This window comes from Penicillium rubens (assembly GCF_028828025.1).
Source record: "Penicillium rubens strain IBT 27055 chromosome Unknown utg000003l_segment0_segment0, whole genome shotgun sequence".
In the NCBI taxonomy this organism is placed as follows: Eukaryota; Fungi; Ascomycota; class Eurotiomycetes; order Eurotiales; family Aspergillaceae; genus Penicillium; species Penicillium rubens.
In genome coordinates, this window is record NW_026890601.1 from 5,283,960 (window position 1) to 5,303,497 (window position 19,538).

A 19,538-nucleotide genomic window follows, 5' to 3' on the forward strand; every position below is an offset into this window, starting at 1 on the left:
TCTTCAAATATGTCCAAAAATCAGATGCGTCTCTTAGCGCTGCTAACTCCAAGATATTGATTTGGGTAAGAGTTGACCGTAGAAGATATAAATTATCGATGTAGGCAAATCCCATCCCCAGGACAAAGCAGATATATCATAGATAACGAGAGACAACAGAGTCCGCCTTATTGAGAAGGTATCATAATATACTGTTAACACCAATATCAGATCTGTTCACTTCTCTAACATCGCACCAGCCTTTGCGGGCATCAACGCCCCAGGCGGAGGAGGGTTCTTATTTTTGAACTCGTCGCAAACCTGTTCCATCGTCACAAATTCAACACCCTCGTGTTTCTTGAAGTGTTCAATAAGCCTATTGAATGTCAATACTCCGCACAACGTCATCACTACCTGGGTAGAGCATACCTTTCATGCATCAGCAGCACATGAGGTCTTCCCGAGACATCCGGGTGGATAGTAATCGGGAAGATAAACTCATCATACTCGCGGTAGAAGTAGTCAAAATGGTCCCGCCATATATCCTCCACGTCCCGCGGGTTAACAAACCCATGGCTGTTGGGCGCATTCTTAATGAACATCATCGGCGGTAAATCATCGATATACCAGTTAGACGGAATTTCAACAAGCCCTGTTTGGGATCCATGCTTAAGGGGCTTCATCCAAGTTTCAGCCTTTTGGTTGTAATCGATCCTAGTCCAGCTATCGCCTGTGCGGAGGTAGTAAGCCTGGCAGTCCTCATGGCTCATGCTGTGGTCGTATTCTATGCCATAATCAAGGAGGAGTTGAGCTCCTTCTTTGCTAGTTTCCCACCTATTGTAATTTGATTAGCACCATTGACCAATGCCAAATCTAAGACAGACGTACCAGGGTGCCACGCTTCCTCGGGGAGGCTTTCCAGTAAAATCAGTCAACATCCGATACGTTTTGTCGAGCACATCCCGCTGCTGCTCTATAGACATGTCTGTCGGGTTCTCATGGGAATACCCGTGTAGACCGATCTCGTGGCCCGCATCGCGGACTGCGGCCATGTCCTCCGGGAAGGTCTCGAGAGAGTGGCCGGGGATGAACCATGTCGACTGGATGTCATATTTCTTAAACAACTTCAATAATCGTTGGGTCCCAATTGTCCCTGCCCAGTATCCTATACGATCGTTAGAGAACAAAACCCCAGAGAAAGAACACTGGAACCTACCTCTGCTGATATCGTTTGTGGAATCCTCTCCACCATACGAGCCCAGCCAACCGGCTACAGCGTCAACATCCACACCATAGGTAATGAGAACTCGCTTTGGTGCCATTGTTGAATGATCAATAAGTGCTGAGGGCTCAAACTTGGGAAATCGCCAGGAGAGGTTTGGCTTTTAAACCAAGTGAATGCGGGGAAGATAAGCCCCTCATCCGTCGGGGTCGCACATCTCCCCAGAGACATTCAACCTCATTTACTGATTCGCTCACTTATGTGTTTTATACCATTTCTTGTCAACTTACAACGTTGCGGTTATCTCTGCCCATGTATGGACTCCATCCACAACGCCGAAATGTCTCCAACGGAATTGGGGTCCGCTGTTTTGGGGTAGGCAGTCATTGTCTCCAGCAAGTGAGACCCAGTTAAATGAACTCCAAGCTATATACCGTTGGAGAATGCCGATGGGGTAGGGAAAAAAAAGTACACCAGTAGGGATTCCTCATAAAGTGTGACTTCCCCCAGAAAGATACTATCCAGGGCATATCCCAGGGGGTCGAACAGTGACTATGTCAGTACTTTTCACAAGTATTTCAGAGTGAGTATCTCAACATTCGGTTATTGCAACATATAATGACAGTTATCTTAGGAGCAACCCAGTCAAACCGGGCGATGCAGAGGCCCTCCTGAAACCGCTCGGTCTAACCATCGACCCAGCCGAGGCGCAAGATTTCCACACCCTTCTCGCAGCAGTCCACGACTGCGCCGAAGGTATAGCCGCATTGCCAGACTATCAACCAGTCCCCGACCAGACCAAGTACCCACGGGAGAACGTGCGCCGACCAAGTGAAAAGGAACAGGCTTTTGGTCAAGCCTGGGCACACCGATTTCTCATCCGGGGTAATCCCCAAGGCGGGGCGCTGGCAGGTAAATCTGTCAGTTTGAAAGATGTCATTGCGGTTGCGGGCGTGCCGCAGCTCCTCGGAAGCGATATCATCCCTTCCTGGACACCTAGCACGGATGCGACGGTTGTAACACGATTGCTGGAAGCGGGCGCCGATATCTACGGGACTTCGACGTGTGAAAACATGTGCAACTCTACTTCTTCGTATACCAGTGCTCAAGGCACGGTGGAGAATCCAATTGCGAAGGGTTACTCGGCGGGCGGCAGTACCTCTGGCGGTGCAGCTCTGGTCGCCGCCGGTATAGTGGACATTACGATTGGGGGTGACCAGGGCGGTAGTATACGCGTTCCCGCTTCATTTTGTGGATGTAAGTCCTCTTTATTCCTTGACTATGTACGTATGTGTGCGAACTGACCTGGGTCTAGGCGTCGGGCTTAAACCCACCCATGGGCGCGTTCCCTTCACTGGGATTTCGAGCGGCGACGCCATGACTGATCACGCTGGCCCGCTAGCCCGAACAACACTTGAGGCCGCAACATGTCTGGATGTTATTAGTGGATATGATGGCATCGATGATCGCGCTCTCGGTGGCTCGAAGCCAGGCTCTACCAGGTTCGCGGCAGCTCTCCAGCAGGACCATAACCAACTTGACGGGTTCAAGGTCGGCATTGTTGTTGAAGGATTCGATCACAGTGCCGTAGACCCATATGTCAAAGGCGCAGTTATGACTGCCGTCCAGAAATTCAAAGAGCTGGGCGCAACGATCGAGGAAGTATCTCTTCCCGAGCATCTACACGGGCCGGCTATCTGGACTATTCAGCAGCGAATTGCCGGTGCACAGACTCTTCTTGGCCAGAACACCGGCCGAAGAGGGCTTTACATGACTGAGATGGAACATGCCCGACTTCCATGGACTGATGATGGCTTCCAGAGAGCGTTCCCGTCTACGAAGAACGTCATAATTAACGGTCTCTATCTAATGCAACGATTCCCTGGTCTCTACGGCAAGACTGCAAATACGGGACGATTTGTCAGTGACAAGTACGAAGCACTGTTCGAGAAGTATGATATCCTGGTAATGCCTACAACGCCGGTCGTTGCCCCTCGACATGGAAAGCGAGAACTCCCGCTGGATTCGCTAAGGCCTAGTATGGGTCTTACAATCAACACTGCCGTGTTCAATGTGACGGGTCATCCAGCACTATCCATACCTGTGGGGTTTGCTCCAGCAAAGGAAGATAACCAGGTCATGCTGCCAGTTGGGATGCAAATTGTTGGCGGATTATGGCAGGAAGAGAAGATCCTGAGGGCTGGTCATGCCTGGGAGGCTCATTTCGACTGGAAAACTATGCATTACTCTATAGATAAGAACTAAACTTTGGCCAGGATGGACCAAATTTGACAATGCAAGGTTGGTTATTTCCCACGCTAAAGTAAAATATATACCCCTCTATCAACGTGGCATCAACCTTACCTACATATGTGGGTATGGACATGGCCATATAGTGTTTTTATAATATAACTAGGTAGCACCTTCCCTCAAAAGCCCTGGTTCCCCAGGAAGGTACAGTAAATGGAAGGTACAGCCCTGGAGGAAATAGGATGACGAGGTAATAAGCGGCACTAGGGACCTCGGGATCAGTTTCTGGGTTGCTTAAATGGCCGATATTGGTAGGTATTGCGAGTGCTTGGCTTACCATTTCCACCTGCACCACTCCCACAACACCAGGGAATTTGTTTAGGAGACCATTTGAAAGGATAAAGCAGCCATAAACCAGAAGGATCATACATAATATCAAAGGTCTGAATGTGAAGCAAGTTCCATACGTGAACCATCTCCCGATCATCTCCAAATGTCCCCACCTTTATCGCTTATCGCGGGCCGAAAGTCCCGAGTTGGGGGAGTTGGGGTCGGCTCTCCCACCTCAACATCCACTGGCCTTTTCCTTCTCCAAACCAGTTCTCCATATCCCCCATGTTTCAATGTCCCCATCACCCCAGCCGCACCGGGGTGCCCGTGGAGCAAGGGCACGTATCTGCATACACTGCGGTCGGAGTTTCCGACGGACGGAGCATTTGGAGCGGCACATTCGCACCCGTAAGCCAAGTTCTGGGGAGATCCCCGCTAATGCTAACTCGGTAAACTAGACACCAAGGAGAAGCCGTTTATTTGCTTTTGTGGGGCGGCATTTACTAGAAGGGATCTGTTAAAGCGTCACACGCGCATCTCACATCAAGATGAACTGACCTCGCCGACGCCGCCCGAGCCAACGATCAAGCCGGATTTCCCGCCAACGCACCATCATGCATCCATCCCGCAATATGATACACCAACTAGGTCCGTACCCGTCGAATCCCTTGCAGGATCATCGGCTGTGCACCAATGGGCTGGCACACAGAACACGCATTATTTAGAACCGAATCACAACGCCGGCATGCTTCCTGCTGCTACTGCAGGAGCCCCGAATCCAGCCATTGATCCCCATACGGGTATGGTGCATGATCCGGATATGCTTCAGGCTGCCCAGCTGCTTCTTCCAGGCGATTACCGACCTACAGGTACGTTTGTATTTGGTAGTTGCTTGCCTGCTATTATCGGAAACCTACCTAGGTACTGATCTGACACAATAATAGGGCAACCGATGCCCTACTTGCCCGAAGATCTGAATCATTTCCAGGAATTCACACATTTCTTGGATTCAATTGGCTTGCCGGGGGAATGGGTTCCTAGCGAAGGCGAGACGTCTCAGACACAAGATGTTAGCCTGGAAGATGTGAAAGAGACAGGTCGACAGACCCAAGAACACTATGAGCGGTCACGACGAAGTGGAGAAGGTTCTCGAGGAGACTCACCATTCAGATCATGGCTTCCATCTGTCCCGAGGGGCGACCAAAGCCTTGGAACCCTGTCTGATTCTGGTATATAACGCTTATATTGCTATAATTCTGTAGGTCACTGACGATATTCCAGAACCACCCCAAAACGCAAAGAGGTCGTCCCGATTCAATGTCACCGAAGACCAGCGCTTTCGCCTTGCGGCATCTCTCGAAGAATTTCGCAATGTCATCCCGGATTTCGTCCTGCCGTCGCGCCACACACTGACTCGGTACCTTACTTCCTATTTTGAAGGATTCCAGCCACATCTTCCGTTTATGCATATCCCCACTTTTCATATCAACGAACGTGCCCCTGAGGTGGTTCTTGCTATCATGACGATCGGAGCCCAGTATAGATTTGAGCACCGCAACGCGGAAAGAATATTCCACGTTTCCAAGGCTGTTCTATTTGAACGGATGTCTAGAGAGCCCCGTCTTCCAGCTAGGCCAACCTACAATCCAGGCTCTCAAGTACCGCTGGGGATATCTCCCTATTCAAATTTTGGCGATCAGTCCCTCACGCAACCACAGGTAACAGCAGAAAGAACTGCTGTTTGGAAGCAGATCGAAATCACTCGCTGTCTCCTTATTCTGATGGGCTACGCCACATGGGAAAACGCCAGGCTGGTACAAGAAGCTTTCCATCTCCAGGGCTTGTTGGTTCGACATCTTCGCGAGGCTGGCTTGGCAGAAGATACGACACGTTCTGACCCACGCGCACCCCTTGACTGGTACGAATGGGCGGACCAAGAATCCGCGCGGCGCACAAAGTTGATTGCGTTCTGCTTTATCCATGTTCACAGCATCGCATACAATGCTTATCCATCTTTGCGCAGCAATGAGATACACCTGCGTCTTCCATGTTCTACCAGGGAATGGACCGCTAGCACAGCTGCGGAATGGGAAGTAGCCCAGCGAGAACGAGGTCCCCAGCAGTTGTTCTTCCAAGACGCGTTGACCCTCCTTCTGCAAAAGTCCCGATCAGCCAAGCCACTAGACCCCATCCCGGCTCCATTGGGCAACTATATCCTCTTGCACGGGCTCCTCCAACGAATCCATCTCGTAAGCGAGCTATCCTTGCCGAATGGAAACCACTCCACAACCCTCCCAACTGAGGAGCTGAATAAACTAGAGTAAGTCCACCTCCCACAAATCTTCCCTAGGTACAATTCCAACTCATCCAAACCATAGACGAGCTCTCCGTTCCTGGACCTCCGTGTGGCAACAAGCTCCAGAATCCAGTCTAGATCCACACAATGCAAACGGGCCAATCCCCTTCACCTCCAGTGCATTCCTGGGACTCGCTTACGTCCGCCTATCTCTAAATCTGGGGCCTCATCGCCGCCTCGAGACCCGCGACCCTACAATAATAGCCACTGCCCTCCGGCGCTCTCCACGCCCAGAACGCAGCTACCGTCTCATCCCGGCACTTATATACGCCGCTCATGCCCTCAGCATCCCCGTTCGTCTGGGAATAGACCACATTGCCCGCAGCCAAGCTTTCTTCTGGAGTGTGCGGCACTCCCTGGCTAGTATTGAATGTGCAGTGTTGCTAAGCAAATGGCTGTTCACCATTGCTGAGGCAGGTCCGGATCAATCCTTGAGTGGTATGTCTATGTTCAAGTCTGTTGTGTGTGGTTTATTGGCTAATAATTTCGATGTAGAAAATGAAACCCGCATTCTACGGTGGACTCGCTGTATTATCGAAGAGGCGTATTCATCTATTGATACGGATGACGGCGAGGCGCCACCAGATCTTGAACCGGCTTCTCTGGGATTGGCCGTTCTCAAGTTGTGGGCGAGGTTATTTGGGACAAATACTCAGTGGCCGTTTATTAATATTCTTGGACAGAGCTTGCAAGAGTATATTACTATGATTTGATGTTGATATTATGTCTGGCGTTTGTATATATCGGAATTTTTGCAAGATAATGTGTTCATGATCGTGGTGGATGGCTTTGACTCCTCTACCTACCTACTGTTGAAATGGCTCATCGCCGTCTTTTTGTGCTTTTCTATTTCCCTTTCTTGCAATTCTTCTCTCATCCCCGAATCGTCCATTCTTTCTCATGTTCCCGTTGTCCCCTTGGGTTTTCCATATTCCACTACTGAGCTTACCCTCACCGGCAAGCCCAGCAAGGGCAAAGGCTGTAGGAAAGTGACATTTGCTGTCGACCTAGGACAGCTCGATCAGCTGCTCCTCCACGGGATAGCTCCGACCACCGGGCGAATGATCGTAATCGTTAGCTAGTTCAGGAAGCAGATATTGGTTTGGTCTCTCAGCTCCAACTCGACGCTGACCATGTTTTTGGAGGACCAAAGCTTTGGCCGGACGATCACAAGCCCCATCATATGTAACCATCCAGCCTTTGGCCGAGGCAGCAGGCTGCTCGTCGTCTGTCCCCCAAACCTCGGCCTGGCCATCACCGTCGTCGAAGTTGATTAGGGTCCCCTCGACCGGACCAACCATGTTCTGTTGAACTGACGTGGCATCTTTCCGAGGATGACTCCCTCCAACTACGATCCCAGCTCGACGATAATCATCCAACACGGCGCCACCCTTTGCAAACGCCTGCCACCGGCGCACCCCCTCGGCACGCCGCATTGCATCCTCGTCTGCGGCAGAGGTAGATGTGCGAGTTAGGGCTCGGGGCCGACTGACGGGACCGATCTTTGGCTCGCGATCATCGTCGTCGCCATCGAAATCATCCCAGTCGGATCCGGCGTCGAAGACCTGGGTTTTGCTGTCCTTGCCCATACCGCAGAAGCAATCATGAATGTGTGGTGGAGAGCACACACAAATGCAAGGCGAGTTACAGCACTTGCGAATTTCAGAGCAACGCTGTTTGCAAGACACCCAGTCATGCTCAGAACTAAAAAGACAAGATATCAGTATTTTGATGCGTCGAAACTGTGATTATCCTGAAGACCTACCCGTGGCATTTGCGAGGACATGGATGTCCACATGGCAAATCCCTGTCACAAGGCTTGTTGCAACCGTCGGTGATATTGTTCCAGTCCTTGAGAACTAGAAGAAGCATTTAGATATTTCCTTTTCTCATCAGTATTTCCAGAAATGAAAGATGGGGACTCACTTTCAATGAGGGTTTCTTGGTTGTGCCTTGTGCAATACAGAGGCAGAGCTGGGCCAATACGGGGATCTTCTGGATTTTCGGACATCACATTGGTAACCGAATACCAGAAATTACTGTGTTTGCTGACACATTGTGCGTTGCCGAATATGTAAAGACCGTATTTAGCGCGCGACAAGGCAACGCACACTCTGTTGTCCTGTGCGAGAAAGCCGATACCTCGATGATCATTGGATCGAACGAGCGAGAGGATGATAATATCATTCTCTTCTCCTTGGTATGAGTCGACAGTCAGTATATTCACGTACGAATTGGAGACATTATGGTTCTGTGACTTCTTCCGCATGATTAACTTCCGTTGACCATTGTAGAAAGTCAGCACGGTGATACTGGATGCCGGGACTTTGTTCATCACAAGGTAGGCAAGGAAGTTAACCACCATTGATGCCTCAAAGTCATTCACCTTGGATAACAGACTGTCGTTGCTTTCATGCGCGGTGTGGTCGAAAAAGAAGGATCGTTTATCTCCCATACCAGGAACCAAAGGGTGGTTTCCGACAGACGGATGGTCTCGAAGGAGATCACCATAAATGGGCGCCACAAGCTTTCTGATTTCTGGTACCATTCGTCTTTGCTCTTGGAGCATGGCGTATGGCATTTCATTTATCATGAGACGCTCAAACATGGAAACGTCGAGGTAGAAAGGGTGACCGCACAGTTCATAGTCGGCACATTGACCCTTGAGCTGCTGGTGATCACCAACAAGAATTAGATGCTGAAGTGATGGAAGGCAAGCAACTGCAACTGGGGCCTCGAGTACTTCTGCGGCCTCCTCGATCAAGATGACTCGGGGTTTCAAACTGGAGACTAGTCCTCTGTATTTGCTCAGACCAGTGGTGGTCATGCCGATGATCTTCGCCTCCTGGAGAATGCAGTAGTCCCGTTCAAATCGACCAATTTGGAAATTGGTGGAGCAATCTTTGTAAGTCTGAGCGAGGCGTTGCACCTGTTCCCCCAGGATCGCGATCAGTTTCTCACGTAGGTAGTCATAGACAGCACCGCGACACCTCTTGTGAATCTTGTAAAAGTCCTTCTCTTTCAACAGATGTTCAAGGGCCATCCGAGAGACTTTGGCACTGTTTGCGCTGCAAAGACCAGGAGACAGTGGGAAAAAACGGGTTTTGAAAGCCGACCAGTCATCTTCATATCTTCCGTGTTCCACTTCGATCTCCTTTAGTTGTTCGTACTCTAGGTCGATATCATCATCAACGAAACCAAAGTCACCGGCGTATTCGGAGTCGAACTCCCTCACGCAGTCTGAAAGCCAAGCCGCCAAAGGGTCAGCATTTGCGGGGAGATTGGATTGCTGCCATTTCTGTGCTGTTTCTTGCAAGGAGTCAACCTGCTCTCGGCTCAAAAGACCATGCTCCAGAAATAGAGATGCTGCAAGAGGCCTGTTGTTGTTTGATGGCGCAAGTGGTTGTAGCAGCTTATCGAGCTCGGCCGCGAGCTTGTTCTGTTTCTTCCTCATTGGAGTCATTAAACCTCCCTCAATTGTCAATAGACCTTGGTTTTGTCTGATCTCGTAAGGGGTGCGCTTGCGAATTTCAGGATCGGAGGTCCTTCCACCCAGCCGGACATAGTTCTTCTCAAATACGGAGATATGCTTGATCAGTTGATCGAGGGCATGGTTAGTTTGAGCAGCTATAATGATCGGAGGATCCTTTGGCCCTTTATTTGAGAGCATCATCCTTAGAGCAGCGATGGAGGTAAAAGTCTTTCCTGTTCCAGGGGGACCCTGAATGATGGCCAGCTTTTTTGTCAACATTCGGTTGAGGGCTGACCATTGGGATGCATCTAGCTTTCCCATTGGCTGGGAGGGCCATCGCTTGAGGATGTCGTATTTTGTGGTGATATCGAGTGCAGAGGCTTCAGATAGTGGCGAGAAGTCCATGCATGGCTCTGTGTTAATGTATCCCGGTGCATCAATGTCTCCTGCCAAGCTGCAGATTTGTTCGTTCAACGGAAAACTAGATAAGGTTAGATAATCCTTTCATTAAGGGCACTGAATTGTTCCCTAACCTTTCTTTTGATAACTTTTGCAGTGCTGTCAGGGTATGTCGATTGGCCTCGAAATATCCCGCTCGAGCCTCGACCATGATCCATTCTTGCCTAGTGAAACATAATAGTTAGTCCTATTATATCATGTGGAGTCACACGGGCATAGTATTACTCACTGTGGATCAACCTCGATATCGCTGGGCGAGGCCAAAAAGAGATCGACCTCTGGGGGGTCTTTCTCAACCGCTTCCATCAGGCGACAAGCCACGACGGCGACAACACACTTACTCAAGAATGCATTATGCCTAGGGGTTAGAGCAACGATTGTCCCAGGATTAAGGCGGTTAGAGTATGTCCAGGCAATGTTTTTGCCCGCGCGGCGAGTAGAGAATTGGATGTGCAGCGCCAAACCCGCGCGGGCTAGGGTAACACCGACAACGAAGACCTTCAATGTAAAAGAGTATTAGGATCAGACCTGTGATTTTCCAGAATGACGAAAATAAATTCGAAATGAGTACCCACCTTCTCATAGATAGAAATGTCTGGGGTATCTTTCATAAAAGGATCAGCGCGCACCCTGGCCACGGCATTTCGAAGTGGTGCAATCGAGTCTTCTCGGATCAATGCATAATGGGCCTCTAGATATCCCTCCTTGGAAACCCAAGGCTCCGTGATGCAGTTGGGGGTAAGGGCAACGAAGTCTCCCGGTATATCTGTCCCAAGGATCTCTTCGTCCGAAGGAAGCTCTGGCTTGGTTTGCCAGAGTTTCCAAGGGCCATAGACTGGTAGATCCGGGTCGAAGTACTGGCGGATTTCAGGGTTAACGGGCCTAACCTGCTCGTTGGGTCGTTGTCCATAACCATGGCGAAAGTGGGACATGGTTATCTAAAGAATGTGTGCGGTTAGCCAATATATATCCCAGTAGATCTTCGACCTCACCAAGAGATTTTCCCGCAGTGATTCCACCCTTAAGATGGATTTTATCTTTTGAAAAGTTACGCGTCGATATTGTATCCTCTGAGCGGTGAGCTTTATGAGCCTAGTGAATTTGTTATGGAAGGTGGAAAGTGTGTGGGAGATGACAAGGTGTAGAAGAAAGAGAAATGGCATTAACCGTCGAAGTCAACTCCAATGCAGAATATATGTCAGGCGTACGAATATAAACTAAGACGAAATACAATAAGCTCTGTATGGAATTGAGTGAGATCCAAGTGAGAAGTGACTAATGTTGTCTGGAAGGATGTCGAAGAAGGACAAATGTACATGAAAGCGGTCGAGAAACTGTTTGCTATATCTGACATATTGAAGATATTGTAGATGTTGTAGATATTGTAGATATTCTACAAATAGTATTATATTCCAAGGAATGGATTCCTCATGTGTTCTTAATGAGATTCATCAGATATTGTGTATAAGATGATAGTGGCCATAGATATACATGGAGTCGTGGCACGAATCTTCTATACTACGAAACTGTATAAAACTACTGTTATGACATGGTTTACATGTATCAAATACTATTAACAATTTAAAAGACAAATCTTGGAATCTGTACATGATTTCCTGTCCGAAATAGTTACTGGTATAGATGTCTCCTACCCCCCAGGTCGCCAAATCTACTTACATAATATGGTAACATAGCCCTGGAGCCTTGGAGCCCTAATATCTGTACTGGCTAGTATGAGAGAATTGAGATGTCTATTAGGGCATTCATACATGTAGATATAGTACATGATGTGACCGAATGTATATCGTAGTACCCCTGCCTGATACTGAGAAGGAGCCCTTGATGCTCATTGGTCCGCCAAGCATCGGATCCATTCCAAGGTGCATTTTAAGCCGCGACTTAACTCGCGACTCTCTCCTTTGTCTTGTACTCCGGAGCTGGAGCATAATTCCGATCTCACTGTCGTTTACATTATTTCTGTTTGCGCCGGAGGCCTTCGTTTGACACCCCCCTGCTTCGATTGCTCCGCGCAAACGATAGCTACCCCACAAGTCGGACCATCGACAGCCGCGGTAATCATGGGTTCACTGGAAGAAGAGGAGGACCGTGACATGGGAGGTATGACAATTCGACAATTATTTGTTCCAATTATCTGCCGATCGATCCCAACCTTGCTAATTACTGCGATTCCCTAGGCTCCCAGGACGGTAGCTCCGATAACGAGAACGAGAACGATATGGACGACACAATGCGCGACGTCGATGATGGTGAGGGCGATAACGATAACGACCAGGATCAAGACGGGGATGGGGATCAAGATGCTGATAGCCCCTCGAATGCGAGTCAGGCGTCGGAGGGCCCTGGCATGCAACAAAACACCAATGGCACCGGCGACAACTCCGTGTTTGAACCGTTCTCCATTTACCACCCAAGTGTGCGTGCCGAATGCCTCACAGCACGAACCTACGACGTGGTCCCAACCACCGCCGCGCCGCATGCCACCTCGATCAATGCCGTCACAGCGACAGCGGATATGCGTTGGGTTTTCACCGGTGGATCGGATGGATTCGTGCGCAAGTTCAACTGGGCGGACTCAATAAACAGCAAGCTGATGTTGACCGTGGCACAAAGGCATCCCTTCGTGGATAGTGTGGTCAAAGCCGGAGTTCTGATGACATACTGGGAGAACATGGATGGCAGCCACTTGTCACCCGTGTACTCCTTGGCCAGCCATAGCGAAGGGTTGTGGCTACTTTCCGGATTAGAATCCGGGGTGATTCGTCTCCAAACACTGCGCCACGATGAGGGCAAAGAAATCGCCCTTCTGCGACAACATACCTCGGCAGTGTCCTCCATGAACCTCACATCAGATGAAGAATCATTGCTGTCCGGGAGCTGGGATAAACGGGTCTTCGACTGGGATCTGCATACCGGTCAAGCTAGACGGGCTTTCGGTGGCAGCAGCGGCCAAGTATCTGCTCTGCAGATTCGACCAGAGTCCAGCCTTCCCGTCCCTAAGGACACAATCGAACCGCTGCAGACCAATGGCACATATGCATCAAACTATGCTGCCCCTAGTACAGACAACTTCAACTTCATGGATGCCACTCACAACAATGGACAGTCAGGCGCGATCGAGAACCCGCAGGCGGGCTCCCCGGCAGACTCACTCTTTGGCGGAGCGGACTCATTATTCGGTGACGCAGATGGCGGAGCTGCGGATGGTGGGGAGCCATCCGGTGGAGTATTTGGAGTAGACGAGGACGATGAGTTCGGCCGCGCCGTAGCCAATGGTGCTATGCCAGATGCCGATGCACCAGGGGAAGTCGATGATGAAATACCTGCCCAACCAGATGTGGGACATGAACAAAGCACGAACAATCCATTGTCGAAGCAAACACATACCGATACAGATGCCCCGGTCCAGAAGATAGGAATGAACGATGCGGACATCTCAACTGGCCCAGTGCAGCCGGTTGTCAATGGAATCCCCAAAGCAGAGGATCTCGAGACACCATCATCGGCCCCAGACTTCTCACAGAATACCCAACAAGAACAAGGTGTGACGAGCGATAACACGTTCCTGGCTGCCTCGATCGATGGAACAATCCGAGTTTGGGACCGGCGACAGCCTGATCCTGTTGCTCGCATTACCCCCTATAATTCTCCTCCGTGGTGTATGAATGCTTGTTGGTCCCCTGATGGAAATTACATTTACGCCGGACGCCGCAATGGCACTGTTGAAGAATACAGTCTCCACAAGGGTTTGCGAAATGCCGAACGAACATTCAAATTCCCACAGGGGAGTGGGCCGGTGACAGCACTCAAGGCCATGCCGAACGGGCGTCATCTTGTCTGGTAAGTAAAGGACTACCACCGAAAGCAGATCTGTTTTTCTAACCTTTGTTATTTACAGCGCGTCTCACGATATCCTCCGTCTCTACGATTTACGAAACGAGCAAGGCGACCAGGCTTCTCGTCATTCGCCAGTTCCGTTCCTGATCATTCCTGGGCATCGGACTGGAACCATCTCTCAGCTATATATCGACAATGCATGCCGTTACATGATCTCAACCAGCGGTAACCGGGGCTGGGAAGGAAATACCACTGAAGTCCTCCTAGGTTACGAGATCGGTGTGCCACAGTAGGGAAAGCTATGATTGATGGATATGTAAGAAGCATAATGGAGCATAGTCACATATAATGAACGAATATCATGACTTCAAACCCGAAGGTGCGAGAAAACCATACAATTGAACTGGAACGGACAGGAAACATCTGTTGCCTAAAGCCCAAACTCTGAAATTGACACAATCGCCATATAAAACTACCGTATATGGATGCATATCACGAACACCAACGCCAATTCCCCTCCATATTTACAACATGCACAAGACCATGTCACATAAAAATAAAAGTAAAAAAAAAAATCACCCAAAGATCATTGCTCATCATGAATGATTTCGTCCAAGTTCAACCCCTCACAAACTTCAGCTTGCTGAGATCGCCAGGTCCCAAAGTAGGGATTATCAGCCCACTTAACACGTCCATCACGATCGCTATCGAAATAGACGTAGCCAGGCTGATCGGCCTTTGCCGATTTCGCTGCTTTGGCAGCTCCCCGAGGCCCAACCACAAGACCCCCGAACCCAGGCAACGCAACATTGGGAACATGCGTCCTTGCCTCAACATTTCCATTCTCGATATTATTGACAGTAATGAGATAAACAGGCGGGATACCCGCCTGACGATTCGCACGAAGCGGCATAGGAATCCATGCCTCATTATTGTAGGATTCTGGGCGGTTCTTGTCATGTCGGAGGGGCAATGGCCGATCCAGGAGCATGTCATCCAGTTTGCCTGTGTCTAAAAGTAGACCAGGTGTTTGAACATAGAGAACGCTGTCATACTGCATGAACTGGATCTGGCCCAGGTGGAGCAGCTTGCTGTTTGTTGTTGAGTAGCCTGCCGCTGTGGCTGCCGACATGTCGATGGGAAGGAGCCATATATTGTATTTGGCGCTGGCAGCGCGCAATATTGACAAAGCTTTAGTGGCGGATGAGCCTAGTTTCTGGGCTGACATTCGGTCCCATTGCTCTGGGTACATGAACAGGCGGTCCTGGACGGCTGTTCCATTTGTGTGGAGTTGTCTGAAAAAGAGAATTGCGGAGCATATGTCTGATGGATCTGGTTCAGATAGCATTTGGAGATAGGCATAGTTTCCAAACGCGTCATAGTTGGGTTGACTCCCAATAACTGGTGTATCTTCATCAGCCCCATAGCCGGTATCTGATAGACCTCGTTTAAGTGGCTTCTGGAATGCTGGGGCCGACCTGTGTTTGGCCAGTTGGGCGGCTTCCTGGGGCTTTAAAGCATGCTGGATGTTCTTGACAGATTGCTGTTGTAGGACATATCCGGACAGAAATAACAATGAGGTAAATATGCAGATCACTCCCATCGACACGATCGCCGAAACTGTGGAGGACGTAAGAAGAACCATGGCCACAAGGGAGGCTGCATGGGATGAATGGCGGGAATGTGATAAGGCGAAGTTAAAATTTTAGATATGCATGACACCCGGGATGACGCTCAAGATATAACAGCCTTGTACTATTGTTCTCCAAGGATGTCTTATTGTTAGGCCTGTTAGGCTTCCAAGGTTGTTTCATGACATCAAGTCGTTTACGTTGTCCGCGCGACTATCGATAAGGCCAGTCTTGGCGATGTTACTTCACAGTGGTTGGCTGATCAGGTTGGGTTATTTTTAGCGGGACATTGACCATCCCGAGGTCGCCCATGTCGATGAATAATAGATATATATGATTGATGTTATTAAATGTAAATTAATAGGCGAGAAGACAGGCCGTATACACCACAGGGCTTTTGGTACGGACGTCGAACGATAAAGGCGGTCATAAAGGCGGTATCTCCCAAATCCGCATTATCGCGATGCTCCCAAAAAAGCTGCCGTAGCCCTTTTTCACTTCGATGCCTTGGCACCTCCACGTCTGTTTTCACGTCCAAAATGGCAGCTCATCGTGCTGATGCCAGCTCATTCCTCGATAATCGCGGGTATAAGGGCCCCCTGGTCCGTGGCGTCAACCCCGCCACGCTCTTCGAGAAAGCCGTGCGCGATCGCATCACCGACTCATACTACTGGAAGGAACAATGCTTCGGTTTGAATGCAGCGACTCTGTGTGATCGTGCGGTCGAATTGACATCCATCGGTGGAACATACGGTGTCTCTGAGAAACCCACCCCTTTCCTTTGCCTCGCATTCAAACTCCTCCAGCTCGGGCCCGACCGAGACGTCATCCTCGAACTACTCAATTACACCGACCCCGGCAGTGGCGACGAGGCAGAAGATCCAGATAGTGCTCTCGTCAAGGACCGAGGCGACTTCAAATACCTGCGCGCTCTTGCGGCTTTCTACGTTCGCCTCACGTTCGACCCGGTCGATGTCTACAAGACCCTGGAACCACTACTGCTCGATTACCGGAAACTGAAGCGACGGGTGCGCGACACTTTCACCCTTACATATATGGATCAGTTCGTCGACGATCTTCTCACAAAAGACCGTGTCTGCGGTACTAGTCTCTGGAAGCTGCCACCGCGAACACAACTGGAAGACTTGGATTTGCTGGACGAGCGAATCAGTCCCTGTGAGCCAGAAGACTGATGAGTCCAACATGCTTGTCAGATACAAAAACATAACTCCGAAGAAGGGGTCGAGGTTACCAGAAAGACAAGACTAACACGTCGGGTGATAGTGAGTTTTGTCTAAGCGGCTGGAGCTGTGCACTGTCCACAGGTGCATCCCCCATAATCAAACAAGTCATCTGCCGCCAAGCCTCGGGACATTTTTACCCTTTTGGGTAATCGAAGGGGTTCCTCTTCGGTATACTTGTTCCCAGTCCTTATCTGTTCTGGTCTGTTTGCAGAATCAATTCATCCAAGACATGGCTTCTCGCATTCTATCTATAATGAACAGGTAAATTATCACCTCCGAACAATGACAAATGATACGTCTCTAGTATGTACTGATAGGTGTCGTAAACTTGACAAATCTGCGTACCTAATTTATATGCATCTTGTGTACCTCCCCTGCCCTATATACGTCGGTGCAGAGGTAGACCATATGATAAGGACATCTAGAAAGAGTAACATGATAAGAGGATAGCCTGGCTTTCGTTAAACCGACTGTGACGTCAACTCAGCAAAAACCAGTATAGGTCAAGGTCACCGGTATTTCCTCTCCCAACAGGGCAAATCACAATCGAGCCATAACCAAAACGGCTATTCGATGCGTGCCTCTTGTTACTTTCAATGGATGTAAATCTCACCCCCGCTCCGGACATCCATCATCCAAGTGCAACACGATCCGAACATACTTTGCGCACTGTTATCCCGGAGAGTACTTATTCGCGTGGCCCCTCGTCTGCCCACGGCTAGGTACTTACTTTTGTAAAGCCACCCTGTGCAACTGCGCTGTTATAATCCCTGCATATTGAATCGCCATCCACCTACAGCTTGCCCTAACTCGTATGGATTGAGCCGCTATGAACTTCCTTTCAATCCCAGAGAATCTCTGGCGAGTTGGATTTATCCTACTAGCTGCTACTGGAGTCTACGCCTGCTTTAGTCGGGCATTTGGCACATCCATTTTGGCTAGAGTAACGCTCCGTGATCGAAGACCTTCAACTGCCCGAACTCCACCGCGGTCTTTCTCTCCGGACAAGAAAGCAACAACAGGCCCAACTGCTCCATCTAGCTATGACAATGTTCTCCCGCCCCAACGCAGGCATACCCTTGCAGATCTTAGTGGTGCTTCACCCGGACGCGACGTCCAGGAAGATGAAGTGCGTCGAAATATTCTACCCATGAGCGCCGACTATGTAACCAGCCCGTGCGACAAGTACACACCGATGGGATTCTCAGTCGCAGAGATCAAAGGACTCGGAGACTTTCCGGACTATGCGACTCTAAGTGGAGTTCCACTTCCCAGCCCGTATCCCGAATTCAATATCGAGAAGGCACTACCTCGGCCATATCGTCCATTCCGGTGGGCGTATCACCAAACGATGTGTATGTCTCATAGAAACTGGAACAACCATGAAGTGGAACTAATCTGCTCTGCTCAAAAATAGCCTTGACCAAACTTGAAACAGACTGGTGGATCGAGCTCGAAAGCACGTATAAGAGCCGCATTGCCCAGCGGAAAGAGCTCTATGCCAGAAATGGTAAAGCAGTTCTCGATGTCATGCCGGGCTCCGAACTTGCATGCAAAGAGTTGATGGAGATGGTTTTGCAATTTATATGTGCTCGATACCCTCAGTACTTCACGTTAAGGAACAAGCGCGTACTACAGAACAAAATCCTCGGCACCGAGCAGGACATCACAGCCAAGCCCCCTCTCGAAATCCTCTTGGACAACGTACCCGAAGACTTTGCAATCATGCTTCGTGACGAGACGACGGGATTCTATTTCTTGCGTGCGGCGGTGATCTGCTCCGCGCTGGGGTGGAATGTGGCGTCGAAGATCGGGAAGCAGCTGCATGAGATCCACGAACCGATTCCGGATTATAGGGAGAAGATGCAGTTCTCGATGGATCGGTATGTTTGATGCTGACCCTAGGAGACATCGGATGTCGAAGTGCTTATACGTCTGGTTTAGATTTTTCACTAAGATGCCGACGGAGAAACCAATCCAGCGAGGCTCGTGGGGCCTGGAAATTGGACAGCCATTGTATATGCCACCCGGGGACCCCCACGAGCTGCACCGGCTATCTCAGCGGGATGATTTGACCATCGAAGAATGTCACCTGCGGGTGGACTGGCAGACTCTCAGACGTCTGCCCTTGTCTGGTGCGGTGGTTTTCAATTTCAAGGGACTTTTTACTCCAGTCACGGAATTCCGTGATGAGCCTGGCGTACCGGCTCTGGTGATGAAGGTTGTTACTGACGGAAAGAAGAACCTCATTGATTACAAGAGTGTTTGGCATGTACAACATGTTGTACTTCCTAAGTTGAAGGAATGGGCAGAGGAGCAGAAGGATAATGGGTTAGTTCCGAAAGATTGGGAAGCATCTACTTTGGACGATAGCCCATGGTTCAAAGGTTGGCAAGAGAAGTGGCATCGTCAGCAGGGGTTTTAGGTGGTTGATATGTTCACTGGCATTGTTCTTTTAACTGAATACCTTCATGATTCCCAAGGTGGCAGCTATCGTTTACCAGTACTGTATCATTGAGTCGCCTGGTGTGATATATTCATAGGAATAAGTATTGACATGTCGTATTTCTGGTTCACTTAAAGCCGTAGAAAACGAGTCGGATGAGAGTGAGAGGGGGTTTGCTCTCTGACGGCCCGAAAAGCAAACCGGATGGAAGCACATGCTGTATCTATCTAGATAGGGTTGCTAACGCGTTTTTATTGGCCGATGTTCTCCAACCACCTTCGGGGGCATAATCGA

General features: G+C 49.7%; 8 protein-coding genes across 8 annotated transcripts; 5 read left to right on the plus strand and 3 right to left on the minus strand.

The window, feature by feature from the left end:
• Window positions 1–216: 216 nt before the first annotated feature.
• N7525_008229 (polysaccharide deacetylase family protein) lies at window positions 217–1,301 on the minus strand (the record flags this gene model as incomplete). Its single annotated transcript, XM_002568660.1, has 4 exons — window positions 217–355; window positions 409–813; window positions 868–1,144; window positions 1,196–1,301. The coding sequence occupies 4 exons, from the start codon at window positions 1,299–1,301 to the stop codon at window positions 217–219; spliced, it is 927 nt and encodes a 308-aa protein (XP_002568706.1).
• Window positions 1,302–1,755: 454 nt separating this feature from the next.
• N7525_008230 (putative amidase) lies at window positions 1,756–3,466 on the plus strand (the record flags this gene model as incomplete). Its single annotated transcript, XM_002568661.2, has 3 exons — window positions 1,756–1,784; window positions 1,836–2,458; window positions 2,517–3,466. The coding sequence occupies 3 exons, from the start codon at window positions 1,756–1,758 to the stop codon at window positions 3,464–3,466; spliced, it is 1,602 nt and encodes a 533-aa protein (XP_002568707.2).
• Window positions 3,467–4,074: 608 nt separating this feature from the next.
• N7525_008231 (C2H2-type zinc finger protein) lies at window positions 4,075–6,850 on the plus strand (the record flags this gene model as incomplete). The annotated part of the gene is made up of 6 exons (XM_002568662.2): window positions 4,075–4,189; window positions 4,240–4,650; window positions 4,726–5,010; window positions 5,063–6,101; window positions 6,160–6,575; window positions 6,633–6,850. 6 exons carry the CDS (start codon window positions 4,075–4,077, stop codon window positions 6,848–6,850), a joined length of 2,484 nt encoding a protein of 827 aa, XP_002568708.2.
• A 294-nt stretch (window positions 6,851–7,144) lies between these two features.
• Window positions 7,145–11,000, minus strand: N7525_008232 (uncharacterized protein; the record flags this gene model as incomplete). Its single annotated transcript, XM_002568663.1, has 6 exons — window positions 7,145–7,841; window positions 7,903–7,996; window positions 8,064–10,090; window positions 10,143–10,232; window positions 10,298–10,566; window positions 10,644–11,000. The coding sequence occupies 6 exons, from the start codon at window positions 10,998–11,000 to the stop codon at window positions 7,145–7,147; spliced, it is 3,534 nt and encodes a 1,177-aa protein (XP_002568709.1).
• Window positions 11,001–12,146: 1,146 nt separating this feature from the next.
• N7525_008233 (WD40 repeat domain-containing protein) lies at window positions 12,147–14,216 on the plus strand (the record flags this gene model as incomplete). The annotated part of the gene is made up of 3 exons (XM_002568664.1): window positions 12,147–12,186; window positions 12,264–13,926; window positions 13,985–14,216. The coding sequence occupies 3 exons, from the start codon at window positions 12,147–12,149 to the stop codon at window positions 14,214–14,216; spliced, it is 1,935 nt and encodes a 644-aa protein (XP_002568710.1).
• Window positions 14,217–14,509: 293 nt separating this feature from the next.
• On the minus strand, window positions 14,510–15,568 carry N7525_008234 (uncharacterized protein; the record flags this gene model as incomplete). Its single annotated transcript, XM_002568665.1, has 1 exon — window positions 14,510–15,568. The coding sequence occupies one exon, from the start codon at window positions 15,566–15,568 to the stop codon at window positions 14,510–14,512; it is 1,059 nt and encodes a 352-aa protein (XP_002568711.1).
• A 525-nt stretch (window positions 15,569–16,093) lies between these two features.
• N7525_008235 (PRP38 family protein) lies at window positions 16,094–16,747 on the plus strand (the record flags this gene model as incomplete). The annotated part of the gene is made up of 1 exon (XM_002568666.1): window positions 16,094–16,747. The coding sequence occupies one exon, from the start codon at window positions 16,094–16,096 to the stop codon at window positions 16,745–16,747; it is 654 nt and encodes a 217-aa protein (XP_002568712.1).
• Window positions 16,748–17,627: 880 nt separating this feature from the next.
• On the plus strand, window positions 17,628–19,223 carry N7525_008236 (heme-dependent oxidative N-demethylase family protein; the record flags this gene model as incomplete). The annotated part of the gene is made up of 3 exons (XM_061214334.1): window positions 17,628–18,153; window positions 18,216–18,681; window positions 18,743–19,223. The coding sequence occupies 3 exons, from the start codon at window positions 17,628–17,630 to the stop codon at window positions 19,221–19,223; spliced, it is 1,473 nt and encodes a 490-aa protein (XP_061068765.1).
• Between the last annotated feature and the right edge of the window lie 315 nt (window positions 19,224–19,538).